The 21,247-nt window shown below is 59.1% G+C and overlaps 2 protein-coding genes across 3 annotated transcripts in view; one reads left to right on the top strand and one right to left on the bottom strand.

Annotated features, from left to right (window-relative positions):
* The window catches only part of BOP1 (BOP1 ribosomal biogenesis factor), a 95,010-nt gene that overhangs the window by 57,344 nt on the left and 16,419 nt on the right, over positions 1–21,247 (top strand). The gene's annotated exons all lie outside the window — the stretch shown is intronic.
* Positions 1,846–12,563, bottom strand: SCX (scleraxis bHLH transcription factor). Its single transcript, XM_067560184.1, has 2 exons — positions 11,968–12,563; positions 1,846–2,346 (listed from the first exon to the last, which is right to left on the bottom strand). Exons 1-2 carry the CDS (start codon positions 12,487–12,489, stop codon positions 2,308–2,310), a joined length of 561 nt encoding a protein of 186 aa, XP_067416285.1. The 5' UTR covers positions 12,490–12,563; the 3' UTR covers positions 1,846–2,307.

Here is a 21,247-nt window from a genome sequence, read left to right on the forward strand (position 1 = left end):
TCCCCACCCCCATGAGGGAATGTCCCAGAGAATCCCAGGGCGTCGGATTGTTTCCTTGCCAGCCTCCCTGTAGCGCCCGGGGTCTCGGAGAGCAGCAATGGGATGGTGCACGTGGGAAGTGGGAGCCCACTTGGTTGGGTTAATAGCTGTTGCAGTTGCTCCCTTTGTATGGATGGGCCTAGTCTCTTCTTCCCCGTGACAGAATGGGGACAGGGTGCGGGAGTCACCAGACTCCTCCTGGGTGTTTCGCACCCTGGGCGCAGCCCTCGTTAGACACCCTCCAACCCCTTTGTATTGTGATTTATTGAGCCTTGCCAGCTGGGCTCTGCAGAGCAGAGACGGCGCGTGAGCTCTGTGCACACTCCTCATCAGCTGCTGGCGCTCGGGGCCTGGGCTCGCCCGCATTTCAGTCGGTGGCTGGTTAGCGCTGGCAGTGAGCGGGGCATGCGGTAACGTGCTGGCACCGAGGTTACACGTGGGTAGGGATGAGAGCCCAGGCTCAGTGTCCCATCTCACTTCCAGGCCACGCCAGGGCCCAGACTTCCTGGGAACGGAGCAGACCTGCCAGCTCCAGCCAGCCTTCTCATTGGTCTTCCCAGATGCGCCGCTCGGGGGGAGGCCCGGGCTTTGGTGCAAAGGCCTCCAGTCCCGGCCCATCCCCCGTCTGGGGCTGGAAATGCTCCCCTGGCAGCAGAGGGGGGTTCCTGAGGGCCCTGGCACAGCCCAGCTCCAGGGCTCGCCTGTGCTTTCCTGTCCTCCCTCCTCCCTACGTTGTGTGGCGCTGCTGCTGGCCTCACTTCCCATGGCATTCACGTCTCATTTCTGGCCTCTCACTTCCCTTCCTACGCCCGTCTCTCGCCCTCCTCCTGACCAGTTGTCTCCAGCCGAGCCTGGCTTGGTCCTTTCCGGTCAGCTTGGAATGGCGCCCAAGAGAGGCTCTGTCTTTGCCAGCCTGGAGCCTGAAGAGGTTTCTGCTTTAGCGCCTCGTGGACGGGGGGCTGCCGAGTGGGGTACCGAGGGTGCCGCCAGCCCGTAGCTCTGGGACACAGAGGTGCCATGCAAAGCGTGTTGGGTAAAGTAAATTCCCCGTGACCAAGCATGATTCTGCTGTCCCCCGTGCAGTTGGCTTTGAGGCTCTGCTGGTGACGAGTGAGCCTTTGGAGGTGTGCTTCCCTCCGGCCTCGAGGCAGGGCCAGCGGCAGCTTTGCAGCGGAGCAGAAAACACAGAGCCCCTCACCTGCTGCCGAGGAGGTCTGGAGCGCAGTCTCCCACTGCAGCGTCTGTTCTGCCATGCACTGAGCAAAAATTACCGTGTAATTTATTTCCCAAGAAAACTAAGCTCAGCTGCAGCATCTGGTTTTCAGTGAGTCCCTGCTTTTTTCCTGGGTCTCCAGCTGCATTTCACAGTGCCATATGGGGACTAAGCAACTCGCCCTAGGCCACACCATGGCTCTGCACTGCAGGCCCTGCTGGCTTCCGGTCCTGTGCGCTGACCACTAGCACGCACTGTCGCTTTGGGGGGCGGGTGTCTGTGGCCTGGGGTGCAGGGCTGTTTTGCCGGGGTGTTAGAGCGTCGTGACCGAGGTTATTGGAGTGGAAGGTTGTGAGCAGACCGTGGGGAAGGGTACGCTAAAGGGTTAGTGTGTGGAGTGCAGTAGGGGCTTAGAAGGAAGGGAGTTTGCGCCTTGTCTCAACCACATTCATTTTAATTATACAAATTACTCCGGCTTTATATTATTGTATCAATGACATGAAACACCAGCATGTATTGATCAAACCCCGCCAAAGGCAGCACCTGGGTCTCGGGGAGCAGGACGGCCCAAAACCGGACGTGGGGGGCAGGGTGGAGGAGCGGGGTATTTTGTATGTAGTTTTTTAGCGCTGCTCAACAAAACCTGGGGAAGAGCAATGTCCTCATCCTCTCCCCGAGAGCAGTCCTGTGTCTTTGCACCAAGATCGGGGCAGCGGCTTCCCTTCCAGAGAGTCTGTAGATCAGCTTTTCTGCCCCTCTGGGTCACTGGGTAGTCTGGCATTGCCTTTGCTGTCGCACGCCGCGTCCCTGGGTAGCTTCTTTCCTCCTGGTGCCGCCATGCGTGGATCCTCCTGGAGTTCCCACGCACATCCCTGTCTGCCGTCGCAGCCGGCCAGGAGGATGTTTAGTCTGTCCAGGGCCGGGGCCTTCCCCCTGGGTGAAGCCGTGCAGCTCTCTGTGGCAGCTGGGTGAAGGCAGGAATGTCCATGTCTTTGTTTGGTGTGTGTGGCTCTCCCGTCCCTCCTCCTTCTCGTCCTTCCTGACTCTGTAATCGTCTAACTCCGAATCGCTGTCTTCCTGTCTCGGTCTTTACTCTGCACAGGAGGGGGAGAGGGCCAAGTTAGACAAACACACCTGGGGCTGGGAGCCTGGCCAGCACCCTGCCTCCAGCCGAGGCCTTGCCGCCTTCTCCCCAGTGAAGCAGGGCAGCGGTTCCCATTGCATTTGCCCTGGATGCCATGCTGGGAATGTAAAGGTATCAGCTGGCTCCAGGTACCATCTGCTTCCAGGCTCCGCTCCCTGCTCTCACCAAATGCTCGGACAGCCCAGCTCCCCTGTCACCCCTTCTCCTTCTCACTCTCCCCACAATGCCAGGAATCTCCCCCCTGTGCCACACAGCCTCTCTGTCCGCAAAGCAGCCTTGCACACAGTCACAAAACCTCACTGGCCCTGACACAGACCCTCCTGGCCTTCCCTTTCCGGTGGCGGCCAGCAAGGAGCCGAGTGAGAGATCTCCCTCGTCAGGAGAACCGCTGCCCTGGGCTAGCGAGTGGCTGCTGTGCTGCGGGGAGGGAGCGTGTGTGTGCCTGTCGTGGGTCCCTCCTGCTGATTGTGATGCCCCCAGGGTGGGTCTGCACTTTGCCCTGCTTGCCGCAGGATTCTCCCATGTAACCCAGCCCAGGCCAGCCCTCCTGGTTACCTTTGGCTGGGTTTGCTGCGCTGCCGAAGCTCCCCGGCTCCTGCACATGCAGCCTCTGTCCCCACTCTTTCTTTGTTACCGGGGGGGGGGAGTTCTGCTCAGAAATGGTAAAATTAAATTTCCCAGATGTTCAGGCCCCAGGAGTTCTTGTGCTGTCTGGAGAGGAAATGGGGATTCGGAAAATCCCGCCTCATATTTTTTCCCCTATCACCTTGCCTTTCCGCTGCCATTAAGTGCAGCAGGAACAGTAAATTACAGGGTTGAGGCGCCATCCCATCTTGCAGATACTAGGGGGAGAGGAGGAAACTGCGTGCAGCACCCTGCACCAGGAAGGGGCACCAGCTGACGCCTGAGCACGTGGCCAGGGCTCCGGCTACCGCACTGGCCATTTGGGAGTCCATGCCGTGTGCTCATGCCCTTACTGCCCCGCCTGCAGAAGGCGTGTGCAGTCATCCCTCGCCCAGCCTGCTGGGCCACTGGTCTCTGCACTGCTCCTGCCGTTCCAGAGCCACAGCAAGCACCGCGCGCTCCAAGAACGCAGCTCTGCCCAGCTCTCTCGGGACACTACATGCCATCCATGCGCCTTGATTGCACCCACCCCCCGGCAGCTGTGTCATCATCAGATGCCAGGGCTTAGCAAATGATTTAATGCCTGCGAGGGAGCATCTGCCAAGTCCCAGCTCTGCTCAGGGACAAGCTGCACCGCTGGCTTAGAAGAGTGTGGGGGTTTTTCCCTGGGCTGCGGGATCATGGTTTGTATTTTAGTTACACATTCCCACCTGTGAATCAGCAGTGAGGGGGGGCTGGTAAAATGCCCCCGGGCTGTTGCACTGGCGCTCAGGGCTGCCCCACAACAGACCTGGGGGCAGAGGAGGCCTTTTCCAAGTGGTAAAAAACTCTGGGGGCTGGAACCTGCTTGTTCCTTGACCAGGGTCTCTCCAGCTGATTGGGCAAGCGCAGAGCAGCTTTCCTAACTGGCCGCCATTCAGGCTGGGACGCGGAGGCTGTTCTGTCTGGCACTGCTGACTGGCTGCAGGGCGAGAGCTACAGGGGAGTGGGGCATCATCCTGGCAACGTGCAGGTGTGCACAAGCCCCTAGCCCACCTCTGTGCTGGCCGCCCAGCTCCTGCTGGTGGCCACTGAGCTCTCTGGGCCCCCGTTACCAGACGTGTGTTACATGGGCTCCTCCGGCAGCTCTGGCTCGAGGCAGCAGGTGCCCTGAGGACGGGGCCACCCGCCATGGGTACCAGCTCGGATGAAGAGCCAGGCTGACTGGAAGGGAGATCGGTTCCGGCCTCCCAGGCTGGAACTGCCCCAGGCGGTGGCGTTTCTGCTGGCGGTGGGACGGGCTAGGGGGCTGCTCTGAATACCCTTAGCTAATGCTCCGTGCCAGCCTTGCTCGTTTGTGACCAGGGTGCAGTCCCCTGGCCCCGTGCGCTATAAACTGCCTCTCTGCTGGGGAGTGGCTGCAGGATGCCTGTCTATGCCCACTGCTTGCCTGCTCTGTCCCTTCCCTTGGGGCTGACTGACTGGGGCTAGGAGCTAAGTGAGGGCGCTAGCTGTGTGTGAGCAGGGCGGGCAGGGCAGGAGCTGTCCCTGGGAGGGAGTTGCCTCCGTCTCACCCCGGGGGTCGCAGGCCAGGGGGGTGCAGGAGAATGGCACATGCTACCGTATTAGAAATGTAGCCCACCCCCCTATTCCCTCCAGGGCGCTGGGACGCGTGGATGGAGGGTTCTGGGCTCTAATTGCCCCGTGCTGCAGAGAGCTGTTTTGTGGAGCCAGGTCTGCCCCCCTTGCTGTCCTGGTGTAGCCCTCTTTGCTGCGCAGCATGAGGCTGGGTTGCAGAGGGTCACTTCAGGCCTGTTTTCTGTCCTTGCTGTGGAGGCTGTGGTGTGAGGACTGGACAGTGACCCTCGGTCCCTGACCCCTTCCCTGCTCGCCCAGAGCCTGTGCCCGTTCTGGTCGCAATACAGGGCCTGGAGTTAGACGCAGTGAATCCACGTCCCACACGTAGCGCCTGAGTGGCTCGCCCCCCTCAACAGCCACGAGTGGCGAGTTAGCAGTGAGGGAGCCCAGCCCTGCTAGCAACCGGAAAGAGATGCCTGAGCCAATGTGCCAGCATCTCCTGCAGCCCGTCGCCCTGAGGCTGGATCGCAGCCCTATTGCTGTGAACTGCCAGCAGTTTCCTCTCCCATCCCTGAGCACATGGGATCTCCAGAGCCTTTGGCTGAGCCCCACCCGTGTGTTCCAGCCCCCGCCAGGACCATCGTCAGCCCCTCATCTTGCCTGGAGTCTCTTGGGAGGGACAGGGGCATAGCTAAACATGGAGCTAGTCAGGAGCTGCTGTGCTTGGATAACTCCGTGTGTAGACGCACTTGTTCCAGAGTAAGGGTGTCACTCCTGATTCATGTGGCCCCCTGGAATTGGCAGCCTCTGACCAGCTCCACGTCTACACAAACCCTGACGGTGGGGGCAGCCTGCAGTTTCTCAAGGACCCCCTGTGAGCCGTGCTCTCCCAGCTCGGCAGAGAAGGGTCCTGGCAGCGCAGGGCCGCTGGCTCTGAAGCGACAGGAGCTGTGGAAGTGCCCGCATGGCAGAGCGGTTCCTCAGTCCGCCCCTGAGGCTCAGCGTGGCTGTGCCACCTGGTCCCAGCGGCCAGATGTCTCTCCAGCTAAGTGGCCCTTTTGAAGTTCCCGGCGTGGGCTTTGTTTTCCAGCCGGTGGGTAAGGTTATGGGGGGTCTGCCATGGGGTGCAGATGGCCTCCTCTCCCACTGCACAGCCCTGTCTCACCTGAAAACGAGAGAGCAGCGGGGTTTCCGTGCCTTGTTCTTACTCCCGGCTTTCCCTGCTCCCCAGGTGCCTTCAGAGGCCTTTCAGTTCCCAGGGCTCCCTCCGTGGAGTGATGCCTCGAGACCTCGCTTTCCTGCATGAACACTGTGCGCACCCCCCTGCTCCCCAGCCCAGACTGGAAGGGCTGAGGTGCTGCTCCCTGCTGGTGTTCCTGGCTGTGGTTTCCTTGGGTCTGAGGCTCTGCTCCCTGGGAGAACCCGCTTTTCTCCTGAGCTCCTGACTGCAGCGCCAGGAGGGCGTTTTCAGCCAAGGGCCTGGCAAGGGCTGCCTTTGGGGTGGGTTTTGTTCTATAGAACTACAGCTCACTCTGCCCCAAAATCAGGCTGGGGGAGGGGTCCCCAGGTTCATGCAAGCCCATGGCCTGGCACAGATGGCTGTCCCCCGGATTGTCAATCCAGTGGAAATAGTCCTGCCCTGCCAGGGGGTTGCAATCCAGACAGGGCCGCGCTGGCCAGAAGCGAGAGGGAAATGGACTGTGGCTGTCCAAGCTCAGAGCAGTGCAGAGGCGCTCGCGGTTTGGTGGTGACTCGCCAGCTAGCTCCACCCTCGCCGCAGGGGCTTAGGACAGAGGCGTTTGGTAGCGTTGACTGCGTCCCTTTCTAAATGGCTAAGAAACCAGCAAAGAACCAGTGACGCTGCTTCCCCTGCTAGTTCCTGGGCCCCAGTGGGGCAGAGCGTGTGGAGCCAGCGCCCCAGGGAGCTTGGTCAGAGCAGTTTCCCATGGGCTCTTTGAAGTCTGCTCACGTACTGCAGTGTGGGACCATGGGCCCCGGCTCTCTGGGGAGACATGCGAGGGAACTCGCATGGGGCATCGTGTTAGCGCAGCTCCCTGGAAGAACGGGCTGTAGGCGGCATAGCGGGTGCAGCGTGTGCATGGAGGAGGGAGGGAAGGAGGCGAGCAGGCGCATTCTTTACTGAGAACCACAGCCCTTATTTTCCTCTCCTAATGCTCTGCAAGACCCAGGCGACTTTCCTCCCTGGTAACGCCAAGCCTCCTGTTTACCCATCGCTCCTGACTTGCCTGCACGTTTCCTTAGATCTGCGTGTGCGTCACTCAGCAAAGAGGTGCATCTGGCACAAGCCCTGGGCAGATCACGCAGCCAGCGCCTCCCTCCTCCATTAAAGAAGTAGGAGCTGCGGCCATGTGTTGGGGTGAGGGCGGGCAGGTTGGGGAAGCACAGGGAAAGCGCGAGCACCATCCTGCATGTTGGCGTCCCAGGCCTTGTGCGCACTAGCCCTTATGTCAGGGTAACGTACGTTGCCCAGGGGTGTGAAAAAGCCACCCTCCTAAGCGATGTAAATTGCGCTGACCTAAGCGCCGGTGTGGACAGGAGAGCTTCTCCCAGCCACATGGCTGCCGCCTCTTGCGGCGGTGGAGTTGTTCTGCCAACGGGAGAGTGGCTGGACTAGCAGCGCTGCAGCGGCATCCGTGCAGCTACGCTGCTGTAGCGCGTCTAGTGTAGACCAGCCCTCCGTCGTAGGGCAGCATACGGTCTTGTCCTCCCACAGTTCTGTATTCCTCCAGCTGAATCTGTTTAGAAATGTGTGAGAGCTGGGCCGCCCAGCCCTGCGGGAGGCGGTTTATCTGAGCGCGTCCTTGCTTTTTGGGGGCTGGGGGGAGGGGTAAATGTGAATCATTTTGAAGGAGGCTCTTCGCAGTGTGGTGGTGATTGCTCCCTCGGAGATGGGAACGTCTCCTGCCCTGCCAGCTGTGACAGCTGGGTACTGAGGGGAGAGGGACCTTGGGAAGCCACATCACCCCTTTCCGTCTGTCACCCCGTCGGCCAGACGGAATGACGCCGAGCCACTTCTGAGAAGTGTTTGTAGTGCCAGGCTGGAAACGCGGTGGAAGTGCTCAGCGTCATTAATCAGCTGGTTGTGGCAAGTCCCAGCCCCGAGAGGGTGTTCGCAGCTGTGTGGGACCCTAGGATGGAGCGGGTTCTCCTGCCTGAACTTCTCCCGGGCTTCGCTGCGTGACCCCTCTGCACCAGCCTGGAGGCATGCCTCCTGATTTCTTGCACTCCCAGGCGCATCCCTGCGTGCTGAGCTGCTCCCTTTCTGTTTGGGGTGAGGGTGCTCGGAGGATTGCGGTGAAACCTGACCAGTGCCTGTCCCCTCCCTGCTAGCTGTAGCCTGGTGCGGTTTGCAGCCAGTTGCCAGCACTCTTTTCATGGAGGTTTACCTTCTACCTGTCTGACTCAACAGATCAGTCCGTTCGCGCTGAGAGCTCTGACTATGACAGGCGAAGCCCTGTGCTTAGACTTTTGGAGGGGGGATTTTGTACTTGACACACAGATAGAATAAATGTAAACACATCTGTACCCGGGCACACATGCAAACTGCCCTCCCAATGGCCTCTGCAGTGAGAGGAACTCGCCTGTGTGTGAGGGCAGGTGGTGTCATTTCACTGCAGGGCTAGAAACACAGTCATCAGCTCCACTGGGAGAAACTGACTATGGAAACATTTTTATACGTCTGAATCTTGAGCTCTTCCCGCCCCGTGTCTTATCACTGGCATGTGCCTGGGCAGCGGCTCTAGTCTTTAGAGTTCATGGAAAGTGGTTTTATAGGGAGCTGGCTTCTCCAGAATGTGGATAGCCTCCTCTTTCTAGCATTCAGCAGCCCCCCGGGGGCCTTCCACTTAGTGTCAGACCAGCAGTGAGGTCCCAGAGATGCTGTTTTTACAACTGCAAAGAAGATACATTTCACTTCCTTGCTATGTGCCCAATATCCCTGCGCCTAAAGACTTGGTCTTCGCTGCTGAAAGCGGTGGGGGTTTATAGAGCCAGATGACAAGCCCCAGAGAGTTAGCTCGCTGGAGACCAGGCGCTTGTAGGTGGCCAGGCAAGGTCAGCACTCTGCCCCACGCAGGGTTTACCTTGTGCAAAGCCATCTTGCCTCCACTCGTTTTTGGCAGTTGGATTGCTAACGTGCTAATTATTCCGTGGTAAAAACACCCCTGTTCTTCAGTGACGCCCATGCCCAGTGAGGGGTTCCCAGCAGTAAGAATCGCTGCGTGAGGGAGCCGAGGGCCAAATCTTAGAGAACTGTCCAGACAAGTTAAAGGTCAAACGAGGCTGCACGCTCAGAGCAGGGCTCCTGCGTAGCTGAACCTCTCCGTGCATCTTGGCACAGGATGGTCAGGAGTGCCCAGCGCCGGGGCCTGCCCCCAGGCGGGCGGCTCTAATGACACATGGTTTATGGGAGTGAGGGTGAAGGAGTGTTAATGCTGCGAGAAGACAGACAGGGATTTGATAGCGGCCTTTAACTACCTGAAAGGGGGTTCTAGGGAGGATGGGGCTAGGCTGTTCTCGGTGGTGGCAGATGACAGAACAAGGAGCAACGGTCTCAAGTTGCAGGGAGGGAGGTCTAGGTTGGACATTAGGAAAAAGTTTTTTACTAGGAGGGTGGTGAAGCACTGGAATGGTGGTGGAATCTCCATCCTTAGAGGTTTTTAAGCTGCGGCTTGACAAAGCCCTGGTTGGGATGATATAGCAGAGGTTAGTCCTGCTGTGAGCAGGGGATTGGACTAGATACCTCCTGAGGTCCCTTCCAACTCTAATATTCTATGATTCTATGATTCTAGGTGGTTGTACGCGATGCACGGGGCTAGTCATCAGAAGATGGGTCTTTCGCGGCTCTGCTTCGCACTCTGTACAATGCTGACCTGCCTCGGTGGCCAGGTTAGGAGGCTAAATTCCTTCATGCAAGGGGCAGTGCTTTGAGATCCAGGGTGCAGGGTGGGAGGATGGTCATTTATACCTCTCCTGTGCTGCTGAGAGCGCTGCACTGCGGTACCGCTTCACTGCTGCTGATGGGGGAAGCACCGCTCTCTGTGGACTGAAGGGACATGGTCCCTTGCTGTCGTTCTCCCCCCTCCCCCCACACTCAGTTATGGCAAAGTGGGGGAGGGGGATGTTTGTGGGCTCTCTCCGAGACCTCCGAAGTTGCTCATGAATCTCCCTTCCCTGCCGCCACTGCTTCCGGGCCCCCTGGGACTATCTATAGGCTCCCTGCCCTAGTGCATTGCTTGGGGAACCACCCCATGCCCACTATGAGAGGGAGCAAAGCCCCTCTGGAGTCTCTCTGCTATGGAGTGACCTGGAGGGGGTTGAAAACCCCAGGCAGGGTTCGTGCAGTGTTTGCTGCAGAGCGTGACAGGTCCACCTCGGTTTTCCTGCCTGTTTGTATCTCAGAAATACGGGCTGACAAGTTTCGCTCTGGACCGGCCATGCTGGCAGTCTCCAGCGTGTGCTCTGTGCTCGATCCTGAACTGTGCTGACTCGGTAACCAACTCCCCGTCTGCAGCTCGCTGGGTGACACAGGTACAGACAAACCCGGGGTGCTGTGACTGTCCCTTCTCCTCCACCACTTTGTGCTGACCTTTTCAGCATGGGACGGTGCCCATCACTCACACCTGGGGCGCCACAGGCCGCCCGGGCAGACAAGTCCTGAACTTTCAATGTTAAAGGCGAGGAGAGAGAACTTTTCCACCCGCCCCCTTCCAGGGCTTACCCTCCATTGCAAAGAGGCAGACAAGGACTCCGGCGCCTTGGTGCATCCCAAGCAGGATGCTTTTAAAAAACCCCTCCCTGGGGGCTTGAAATGACTGCGTCCTCTGAAGATCAGCTCCCCTCCCTGCCCCTCTGACTGGCGTGTGCCCCGTCCCCAGGGATCTCTCCTGCACACGGGCCAGACAAAGGGACCCCTGGTGGTTTTCAGAGCCCCCGCTTTGTATAGGAAAGCCCTGCCGAGTGTTCAGAGCTCTCCCCAAGGGCTGTGCTGCTGCTCCTGCCTTTCTCTCTCTCATTATGTTGGGGGGAGGAGGGGAGTTGTATGACTAAGAGACGGGAGATGCTCCCAGTTCTGCTGGCAGGGGGTGCATCCTGCAGAATGCAGCTGCCCCCGCCACATCTCCCTGCAAGCTGATGGGCTCGGGTGCAGGGCCGCATCATCATCTCAGGGAGTTTGGGCTGAGTTCAGTAATCAGAATCACTTCCGACCTTCTCTTCTCCCTCTTCCTTCTTCTCAAAGGGCCTCCCCCGTCCAGCCCTTGCAGGGCGCTGTGGGGTGTCTCAGGGCGGGTGGAGGGGCTCCCTGACTAACACCCCTGCAGTGCTGCTCCCTGCGATCCAGCTGGGCAGTTAGCAGCGTGACCCCATGGGCTGAGTGTAAGTGCAGGGCATGAGAAATTGCTGCCAGAGGGCAGATGCCAGGAGAGGTCTCACTTCCCCCCAGTTCTGCCCTGCCTGGGGAGCTGTGTGCCTGCTGCAGGAGAAACCTGCCCTGGGGAGAACCTCGCCCAGAGAGCTTCCCTAGAGACAGGGCCATCTAAACTCCGTCCGCAAGCAGGCTGCCTGAGCCAGGCCCTGACTGTGCGCGAACCAGGGATCAGCATGGCACAGAGGAAGGAGCATCACTGTCCTGCCTGCGGGGACATCAGTCCCTGAGCAGCCACGAGGGAATCGCTCGTGTGGGGCTCGTCAGGCGTGTTCGAGGGAGCGGGGCCCGTCCTGCGTGCTGCGAGCTGTTCTGCATGCATCTCTCTCCCCCACCCCAAATCAGGTATCTGGCCACTTCCTAAAATGCCATGCTCTGCAGGCACGCATTGTGCTTTCCAGGGGCTGGGGCCGCTCCTGCGGCTAGCAGTGTCCATGGTCTCCCTACAGCAGGCGGGTTGGCTGCTCCCGGAGCCTGGGCAGAAGGGAGCCCATGACTGAAATGCTTAAAGCCTTGGAGACGGTCAGTGGCTGGGCTAATTCGCCTCCCCCTCTTCTGCCTGGGCTTTGCTAGCAAGGAGATGCAGCAGCGCGCTACAGACACTCTCTCTGGGTCTTAAACTTCAGCCCTTCCAGTAGTATCTGAGCTCCTAAAATTGATCTCTAGGTCCCCTCTGGCCTTCCCTTCTCCCACCCTCTCTGCGTGCCAGCCGAATGGCTGTATGACTCCAGTCTATCTGCAGCTGTTCTAATTCCTCCCTGAGCCACTTCTAGCTGGAGACGCCCAGAGCCCCGGCACGGCGGGTGGAGAGGCAGATTCTGCTCTGTGTGTTGGGTCCTTGTTGCTCCCCAGTGTTCGCTGACTCCGCTTCCCCGCCCTGCCTAGCTGACAAGCCCGGCGCAGCAGCCCGAGAGCGCAGAAGGGAAGGCGTGAGCAGCCACTTACCAGCTTCCTCTGGTTGCTGAGGCAGAAAGTGCAGATCTGTTTGGGCTGTGAGTTCTCGCTCTCCCGCAGGGGGGGGCTGCCGCCGCTGCTGTGGTGGTAGAAGGCCGGGGTGGTGTGGCAGGGCTGCCCGTCCCCGCATGCCTCCCCGACCAGCAGCACGTTGCCCAGGTGGGAGATGTAGCTGGAGGCCAGCCGCAGCGTCTCGATCTTGGAGAGCTTCCTGTCGGCGGGCTCGGTGGGGATGAGCGTTCGCAGGGCGGTGAAGGCCGTGTTGACGCTGTTGGTGCGGTCGCGCTCCCGCGCGTTGGCCGTGTGCCGCTGCCGGGGCTCCCTGTTGAGCCGGTTGGATTTCTTGCCGCTCCTGCGCTTGCCGGCTTTGAGGCCGTAGTCGTCGGCGTCCAGGCAGTAGGGCTTCTCCTCAGAGCCGGAGCTCTCGCTGCCGTTCTCCTCGTCCTCGGACAGCATGCTGATCTCGGGGTACAGGTAGCGGCTGGGAGCCGAGCGTAGCATGGCGAAGGACATTGCGGAGCACACCGGGCAAGGGCAGCGGGGAAGCAGCGCCACCAGGAACCGTCTCCCCAAAGTTCCTCAGCTCCACTCACCCATGCTGCCTGCCTCCACGAAACCGCTGGAACCCAGAAGCAGGCAAGCCCCCGCCTGCCCCCGAGAGGCAGTCGCTCCTCTGCTGGATTTCAGAGCGAGGAGGAGCCGTTTGTTGCAGCGGTGATTCCTTTTCCTGAGCTCCTCTGTGTCCGTCCCGGCACACAAGGGGTTACGTCCCCTCACGGTAACAGCTGGCGTTTCCTTTCTGCACACACGTGCATCTTAAGACGCTGAGTGTGGCAGGAGCTGGGAGTTTTATAGCACCAGTGAGTGGTCAGCCAGGCCCCTCCTCCTGCTCACAATTCACGCCTACCTGAGTGCCCCTCCATCTGGGGCTGGGGAGCGTTAACTCTTGAGAGCACAGGCTGGACGGGGGGCACCCTGAGGCCGTGGGGAAGCTGTGCCGGTGGGTGCTGGGGAACTGAGCCGTCAGCCCAGCAAAGGGAGTCAAACGGGGTTGTGGATTTCACCTACTCACTCAAGGCCTTGACTCTGTTTTGTGTGTGCGCGCGGACGCGTGTGGGTCTATCCTGTAAAGACAGACACGTGTGCATGTGTTCGTGTACACACACGCACCTTCTCTTCCTCCGCCTCTCTCTCCTGGGAGTCTTGGCATATCCCGCTGTCCCCGTGTCCAGCGGGAGGACCCGTCGTGCTCCGCGGCGGCGCTCGCGTTTGTCTGGCCAGTGGTGCCGGCTGAGTGGGCGTTTGGGAGTTCCCACGCAGCAGCCTCTGAGCGCTTGTGGGGCAGGGGGTCTCCCAGTGCGTGGGGTGAGGGAGATGGGCTGGCAGCCCGGCCTGCAGCACTCTGCAGTTGGGTGTAACTGGGAGAGGGGCTTTGGCTGCAGGGGAGCAGGGGGGAACAGAGCCACGCAGAGCGCTCACCTCCCCCTTCTCCCTGCAGCCAGACCCCGTAGTGGAGCAGAGAGGGAGCGTTAACCCTAGAGGCGCCGGACGCTGGCAAGGGCTGCGCAGAGGCGGCTGCACACCTGCCCCTTTAAGCGCCTCCCTCAGTGCACAGCTTGGCATTTATGTCTCCATCAGCTGGGAGCCGCCTGCCGTCCTGGTGAAGTGGGGTCCCCACGGAGCCCAGGCCAGGAACACCTGTTAAAGGAACAGACCGCGGACACTAACCTCCTGCTTCCTCTGTGCACCGGACTTACAACACATGCACGGCCAGAGAGCCAGGGACACCCGGGCCACCGCAGCCGGGCTTGCAGCCGCCGTAGCCTGCAGCCACTGGCTTCGACCAGGTCCTCAGGGAGGTTGCAGCCAAGCTCTGGTGATGTCCTGGGGGAGAGACCCAGGCCCTGCCTCACTCCGGGAGGGTGGGTGCTTCCCCCCTTTGCTGCTGCTGCGGGCGCTGCTCTGGTACCAGGCCGGCTGCCCCTGTGCTGTTTAAAGCTCATGGCTGAGGTCATGGTTCTGTTTAGTAAAAGTCCCGGATAGATGTGGGCAACAAACACAAATTCATGGGAACCATGACCTGACTGAGATCTGTACTAAAAATAACGGGGGGAAAGAGGGGAGGGGGGAGGGGGGATGGCCCCAGCTTCAGCCAAGGGGCAGGTGCACACCGCCCTGACTCCTGCTGCTGTGAGGGGGTGCACAGCCCCGGGTCCAGCTGAAGCTGCGGGAGCAATGCACAGAAGCAGAGCAGTGGGCTGGGCCCTATGAAGCTGCAGGAGCAATGCACAGAAGCAGAGCAGTGTGCTGGGCTCTATGAAGCTGCGGGAGCAATGCACAGAAGCAGAGCAGTGTGCTGGGCTCTATGAAGCTGCGGGAGCAATGCACAGAAGCAGAGCAGTGTGCTGGGCTCTATGAAGCTGCAGGAGCAATGCACAGAAGCAGAGCAGTGTGCTGGGCTCTATGAAGCTGCGGGAGCAATGCACAGAAGCAGAGCAGTGTGCTGGGCTCTATGAAGCTGCGGGAGCAATGCACAGAAGCAGAGCAGTGTGCTGGGGAGCAATGCACAGAAGCAGAGCAGTGGGCTGGGCCCTATGAAGCTGCGGGAGCAATGCACAGAAGCAGAGCAGTGTGCTGGGCCCTCTGCGGGAGCAATGCACAGAAGCAGAGCAGTGTGCTGGGAGCAATGCACAGAAGCAGAGCAGTGTGCTGGGCTCTGTGAAGCTGCGGGAGCAATGCACAGAAGCAGAGCAGTGTGCTGGGCTCTATGAAGCTGCGGGAGCAATGCACAGAAGCAGAGCAGTGTGCTGGGCTCTATGGCTGCGGGAGCAATGCACAGATGCAGAGCAGTGTGCTGGGCTCTGTGAAGCTGCAATGCACAGAAGCAGAGCAGTGTGCTGGGCTCTATGAAGCTGCGGGAGCAATGCACAGAAGCAGAGCAGTGTGCTGGGCTCTGTGGAGAAGGTTCCTGGGCTGGCTCTGACCCCGTGGGGAAGGAGAGGCAGGAGGCAAAGTGGGAAGGGCAAATGGGTCAAAGCCAAGCCCTGGGATGGACCCTGGGAACGAGGAGGCAACCGGAGCAGACAGTGAGCCCTGCCGGGGCTCCAAGGGGCCATCAAGTGTGCAGCCCCCCCCAGAGCTGCCCGACTGCAGGGGCAGCAGCAGGAACTGTGGGGTGAGGAGGTTGGACCACAGCAGGGGATGGCCCCGTCCCCTTGTGCTGCACTCACAGGGCATGTGAGGGTGCCACCTCCGGAGGAAGAGGCCGTAGATTACAGGTAGGTTGGGAAAAGCCAACGGCAAGGCCGGACCCGGCACTGCTCAGCCTCCACTAGCTCCTGCAGGAGACCCTGGACTGGGTGGGGATTGCCTGGTCCCTCACGTCAAGCGTTGCGGCGCGTGGGGCTTTCTCTCTGCAGCAGCTGGGGAGCAGCCTGTGCCGTGTGCTCCGGCCAGATGCTGGCACTGGGGGCTGACTCTGAGGCAGCAGATCCCTCCCTTTGGGGCCGTGTCCCTGGGGCTTTAGTCCTGAGTTGAGTGCACTGCACGTATGTGCTGAGGCCCTGGCTCCGGTCTGCAGAGTGACTGGTCCTGAGGGCCAGGGCTGCTTAGTCACTTCCCAGGCTAGGGTTAACCGGTGCCTGGCTTCCAGTGGAAGGGGGGAACCTTTTCACATGCCTGGGGCCGCTGCATTCTTCTGCCCCATGACAGAGAGCTCAGGATAGCACAGCAGTGGGGGTGCCCAGCGCTCCTGGGACGCAGCCAGGCTGGGAGGGCTCAGCTATGAATCAGTCAATGTGGAAAACCCTGACCTCACCAGACACGCACCGAAACAACAAAGGGCTGTTCCCTTGAGGAGGACCCAGATGTGCAGCTGGGCAGAGGAGGAGCGGCACGGCCGAGCTGGCTGGAGTGTGATTCTAGGATGCTTGCTTTGTGTGGTGTGACGTGTGAGGCTGACAGTTTGTGCTTTTACCGTCCCGAAGCTTTCACTTTCTGAATCTCAGCATCTGCCGCCAGGGAGTCGTTATTGTCTGACCTCCCCACCCCTCTCCCCCCGTTGTAATTTTGTACAACTGTGAAAATTTAAATCCATAAAAAGCTGAAAACATGCTTGAAAATAAACCGCTATTACCCGCTGAAAGCATAAAAACAAATGAAAAGCAGTTCTGCCCAGCCGCGCATGGCTGCCCACTCCTGTGTCCAGGGCTCCAGTCCGGAAGCACAGCCTTCGCGGCTCAGCCATAGCTGCCCCAGAGGGTGTTCCCCAGCCCAGGCGTCCTTCCGGGGGAGGGGGTAGATACTGGCAAGAAAGGGGTACGGTAGTGATGGGGAGAGCATGCCTGCATGGCTTGAAGGGCTTGGGGTGGGCTCCCAAGTGTGTGGGAATGAGGGGGACGTGATCAGTATGCAGCACGGGCTCTTGTCTGAAGCCAGGCAGGGGCATGAGATGGGCGCCCTCTGGCGTCTCTGTCTCCAGCTCGGCATGGGGAGCGCTGACCTCTTCCGTCTACTGGGCCTGGAGCAGCTGCCTGTCAGCTGGGCACCGCGTAGTGCGGAGAGCTAGGGAGAGCCGCCCCTGTTGCTGGCGGGACTGAGGGCGGGCCGTTGAGTGAGGCCTGCCTCTTCGGGAGAGGGGCTATATAACAGGGATGTTCTCCAGACCACAGTCTCCCTACTCTCCCGACCCCGGTATGGCTTCTCCTGCTATAACCTTGTCCTGGACAAAGCTCAGAACCCTGCGCTGCAGTCTCATCTTCCTGGATCTGCCAGCCGCCTGGGGCGCCATCGGTCACGCCCTTCTTCTTCACGGGCTTCCATGACTCCGTCCTCTCCTGTCTAACGTTCATTCCTTCAGCGTGTCCCTCAGAGGAGCCTCCTCATCCCCCTGCAGCTTTCTGTGGGGTTCCACAGGGCTCTGTCCTGCTCCCCTTCTCTTCTCCCTCTGCAACCTCCTCCACACACACATTCAACTCTCAGCTCTGTGCTGGGACTCGCAGATCTGCCTCTGCTCCAGATCTGTCGTCTTCTGTCCAAGTTCAAATCTTGGCCCATCTCCCTAGTATCTCCTCATGGATGTCTAGCCATGACCTCACACTCAGCATGGCTAAGACAGAGCTGTTCATCTTCCTGTCCTCCCCGCAGTCTCCCTTCTGCATCACTATGTACGACCCTCCATCCTGCCTGTCACTCAGGGCCAAAACCTGGGCTCCTTGTCGACTTGGACTTTTCTCGAGGGCCTCCTAGCCAGACTATGTCTAAGTCTTGCCAATGGTGTGTAACGTCTCTGAGAGCCGGCCTGTCCTCTCCACCCCTGCGGCTGAAACACTCAGCCAGGCCCTCACCACCTCACGTCTCTATTGCGGCAATAGTCTTCTCTCCGCCTGGACAAATGCAGTGTCGCCCTGCCCATAGCCGCTCAGAACACGGCTGCAGAGACCCTTCTCCCGGCCTGTCCTTGGACCCCGTCACCACTCTTCGCATCCCCCCCGACTCCCCTGCCCGTCACATCCGACATCAGGGCCTTTTCTGCACTTTCAAGGCCTTCATGGCCCAGCCCCGCCCGACCTGTCACCTCTCATTCAGCATGGTTCAGCCTCCAGCGCCCACTTGGGAAATTTTCAAACAAGCCCCTTTGTGCTTCTCCGGAGCTGCCCCTCAGGCTTGGGACGAGCCTCCCAGTAAACCTCTGTGAAGTTACCTGACCGTCCTCCAAATTCCTCCTGAAAATTCTCTTGCCATGATGCCTACAAAAAACATGACCGTGGTTCAGCTGCCAGTGTGCTGAGGAGAGCAGGGCCTGCTTTGCTGACCATTATCGGCCTGTGGTCTCCTTGTTCACCCACTCGGTTCGTCTGTGTCCACCTCTTACCTCTTGCCTTATCCTCAGATGGGAAGCCTTTGGGGGCAGGGATTTTCTGTTTGCTCTGTTGGTGCAGTGCCTAGCGCAGTGGGGCCCTGGGCCGTGACTGGGCCTGCTCGGTGCTACGGTAATACAGCCAATGAATAATACTACCAGGACAAGCTCTTGTGCCCACCTGCTTTCTGGGTCAGTCGAATAGCCCCCCGCCCTGCTGACTGAGTGCCAGCAGTTTCCCCTCCCGTCTCTGTGCCTGGTCCTCCGCCCTCCCCGGGGCGGGCTACATTCCAGTTGGGCTGTTGCCAGCTCCAGGCCAGGGCCCCTGTATGTGGGCAGACCAGGCCCGGCACCTGTAGCTGAGAGGGGGCTTCTGCATCCCCAGGCAGACCTGGGAGGTGCTTCCAACGGCCCAGATCCCTCTGCAGCGAGCTCGTGCCTGGGCAGGGTTTGTTTCTGTCCCGGCCGCAGGGATTGCACGGCCGAGGAACAGGAGGGAGAGCTGGAGGAGGAGACTCTTGTGCACCAGGGCTATGCCCTCCTGCCCTGGCGGGGCCCAGGGAGGTTATGTCTTCCTGCCCTGGCCTTTTGTCCCACTGTCATCCTTTCCTAGGCTTATCAGAGTCCGAGGGCATGGCAAGTCTTCCCTGCCAGCGGCTGAGAGAGGAACATGGTAACAGGCGTGGTAACTACTCCAAAGCAGACAGCGAAGAGTTACAAAGGGACCTCACAACACTGGGTGACTGGGCAGCAAAAAGGCAGATGAAAGTCAGTGTTGATAAATGCAAAGTAATGCACGGTGGAAAACATCATCCCCACTGTACGTATAAAACGATGGGGTCTAAACTAGCTGTTGCCTCTCAAGAAAGATCTTGAGAGTCATTGTAGATACTTCTCGGAAAAAAATTGCAGCGGCAGGCAAAAAAGCTAACAGACTGTTGGAAATCATTAGGAAAGGGCTGGGTAATAAGACAGAAAATATCCTGCATCCATACAAAGCCATGGCACGCCCATATCTTGAACACTGCATGCAGATCTGGTCGCCTCATCTCAAAAACGGAATATTGGAATTGGAAAAGGTACAGAAAAGGGCAACTAAAATGACGAGGGGTATGGAACAGCTTCCCTATGAAAAGAGATTAACGAGACTGGGACTTTTCAGCTTGGAACAGAGATGATTAAGGGGGATATGGCAGAAGTCTATAAAATCATGACTGATGTGGGAGAAAGCAAATAAGGACGTGTTACTTACTTCTCATAACACACGAACTAGGGGTCGCTAAATGAAAATAATAGGCAGCAGGTTTAAAACTAACAAAAGGAAGTAATTCTTCACACAACACACAGTGAACCTGTGGAACTCCCTGCCAGAGGATGTTGTGAAGGCCAGGACTATAGCAGGGTTCAAAAAAGAACTAGCTAAGTTCATGGAGGATAGGTCCGTCAATGGCTATTAGCCAGAAGGGCAGGGATGCAAAACCGTGCTCTGAAGCGTCCCTAGCCTTGGTGTGCCAGAAGCTGGGAATGGGCAACAGGATGGATCACTGCAGATTGCCAGGTCTCTTCATTCCCACTGAAGTGCCTAGCCCTGGCCACTTTTGGAAGACGGGCTCCTGGCTACATGGACCATTGGTCAGACCCCGTATGGCCGTCCTTATGTTCTCTTTCTCCTAGGAACCAGAGCCCCTCAATGAAGGAAATCGCGGCTACCGGCCTCTCGCTGGTATGGTGCTCAGGCCCCGTTCCTGTTCCCTTGCACCAGACCCAGCTGTGTTTCCCATCCCAGCAGCGTTCCCAGAGCACATTCCTGCTGGGCCGGTCAAGCGCTGGAGCAGCCGTGGCTTCCCAGTGCAGCGCAGCTGTAAAGCCTGCAGCTTCCAGGGGCCTGGGCAGGTGACTCCTCTCCCCTCCCAGCTCTGCAGGAGCACGACAGCCACTTGCTGCTTTTAACAAGGACGGGGCCTGGAAATCCCAAGCAGAGAGCAAGCCCCGGCCCTTGGCTGTGTCCAAGCCTCTCCCCAGGACAGCTAAAAGAGCACCAAGCACTCCCCGCCTCTGCATCCTGAAACCGCACCCACGCCGTGCCTGGTAGCCCCAAGATCTGCTCCGGAGGCCAGGCTGTCTGTGCAACACGGAGCCCATCCCACCTGCATCTCCCAGCTGGTCTCTGGCTCCTGTAATCCCTCTTCAGGCCCTTCCTGGGGGAGGGGAGATCCCGGAGCCCTTCTTTATAGACCTCCCTTTGCAGAGTCATTCTAGAAAAATCTACTACGTCGGGGACCCAGTGACAGCACAGCTGCCCCCGAACACGCTTCTTCCGACTAGGTCCCGTCTACACTAACTGCCCCTGCATCACTTCAAAGCCTTGCCTGTGCGGGAGGAAGATGAATCATACAGAAATGCAACTGGAGCGGCTTTATGAGCCTCGTGCTGGTTAAAGGTTTCTGTAGAAGACACGGGCTGCCCCATTCTCCTGGCCCAATCCCAGTGCCAGCTCCAAAGAGCAAACCGCAAGAGGTGTGACTGGTGCGTGTGTTGCAGTGAAGGCAACGCTCAGACGGGAGAAAGCAAGGCGCGCTCGCCATTGGATCGGGGCAGGTCCTCCCGCGTTGCAGCGCCCTCTGATTACTGGCTGGGTACGCAAGCAGCAGCGGTTTGTTATCCAGACATGGACATCGCCTCCTGTTGCAGAACTCCTCGGTTCTAGTGGCCAGCTGCCCTTCCTGTGCTTTAACCTGCCTCCCAGCAGGAGTCTCATTCAGCACTGCAATCCCTCTATTCGAAGGCTTTTCATCTTCGCCTCGGACTGCCATTCATCAGCACGCTGACAGCAGTTTGAGAGCCAGCCACTGCCACCTTCCACCGTTGGCCTGGGGCTGCTGAGCATGCCTTGGAAAACCCAGGCTGCCGTCAGCATCTGCTTTTGTTTAGCTCTGCTAATGATCTAGCTTTCCTCTAGCAACCCGAAGCCATTTGCACTGTTTGCTAATGTAGGACACACTTTGACCACCACAGAAATGCAGCTGCTTCTGGGGTAAACGCAGCAACCCTAGCCACAGCTTCGGCCAGGAAGTGAGGGACAACCGTGCGCGCAGTGAATGTAGTACGGCTAGCATCCGATTCCAGCGCTGGACTCAGGCTGGATCACGGGAGCTAACGCGCTCTGATTTCCAGAAACTGCGTCTTGCCAGCACCCCATGCCCCTGGCACCCCCCTGCACGCTTCAAGCAGCTATCTTACCATCCCCCTTCTTCCAAACATCAGGAGATTCTGTGTCTTTGACATGCTGCTCTGAAGACTGGCGTGGCCAAGTGTGGCCTAGTAAAATCCCGCAGCACAGGCTGTGGCCCCCTCCTTTAACAGGGAGAGCCAGTCTCCGCGTGTATTGCTGTCCAGCCAGGGAAGCTCAGGGTA

The sequence above is a fragment of the Emydura macquarii genome, unplaced genomic scaffold (genome assembly GCF_026122565.2).
Source record: "Emydura macquarii macquarii isolate MOO-44397 ecotype Brisbane River unplaced genomic scaffold, CSIRO-AGI_Emac_v2 contig_2246, whole genome shotgun sequence".
NCBI lineage: Eukaryota > Metazoa > Chordata > Testudines > Chelidae > Emydura > Emydura macquarii.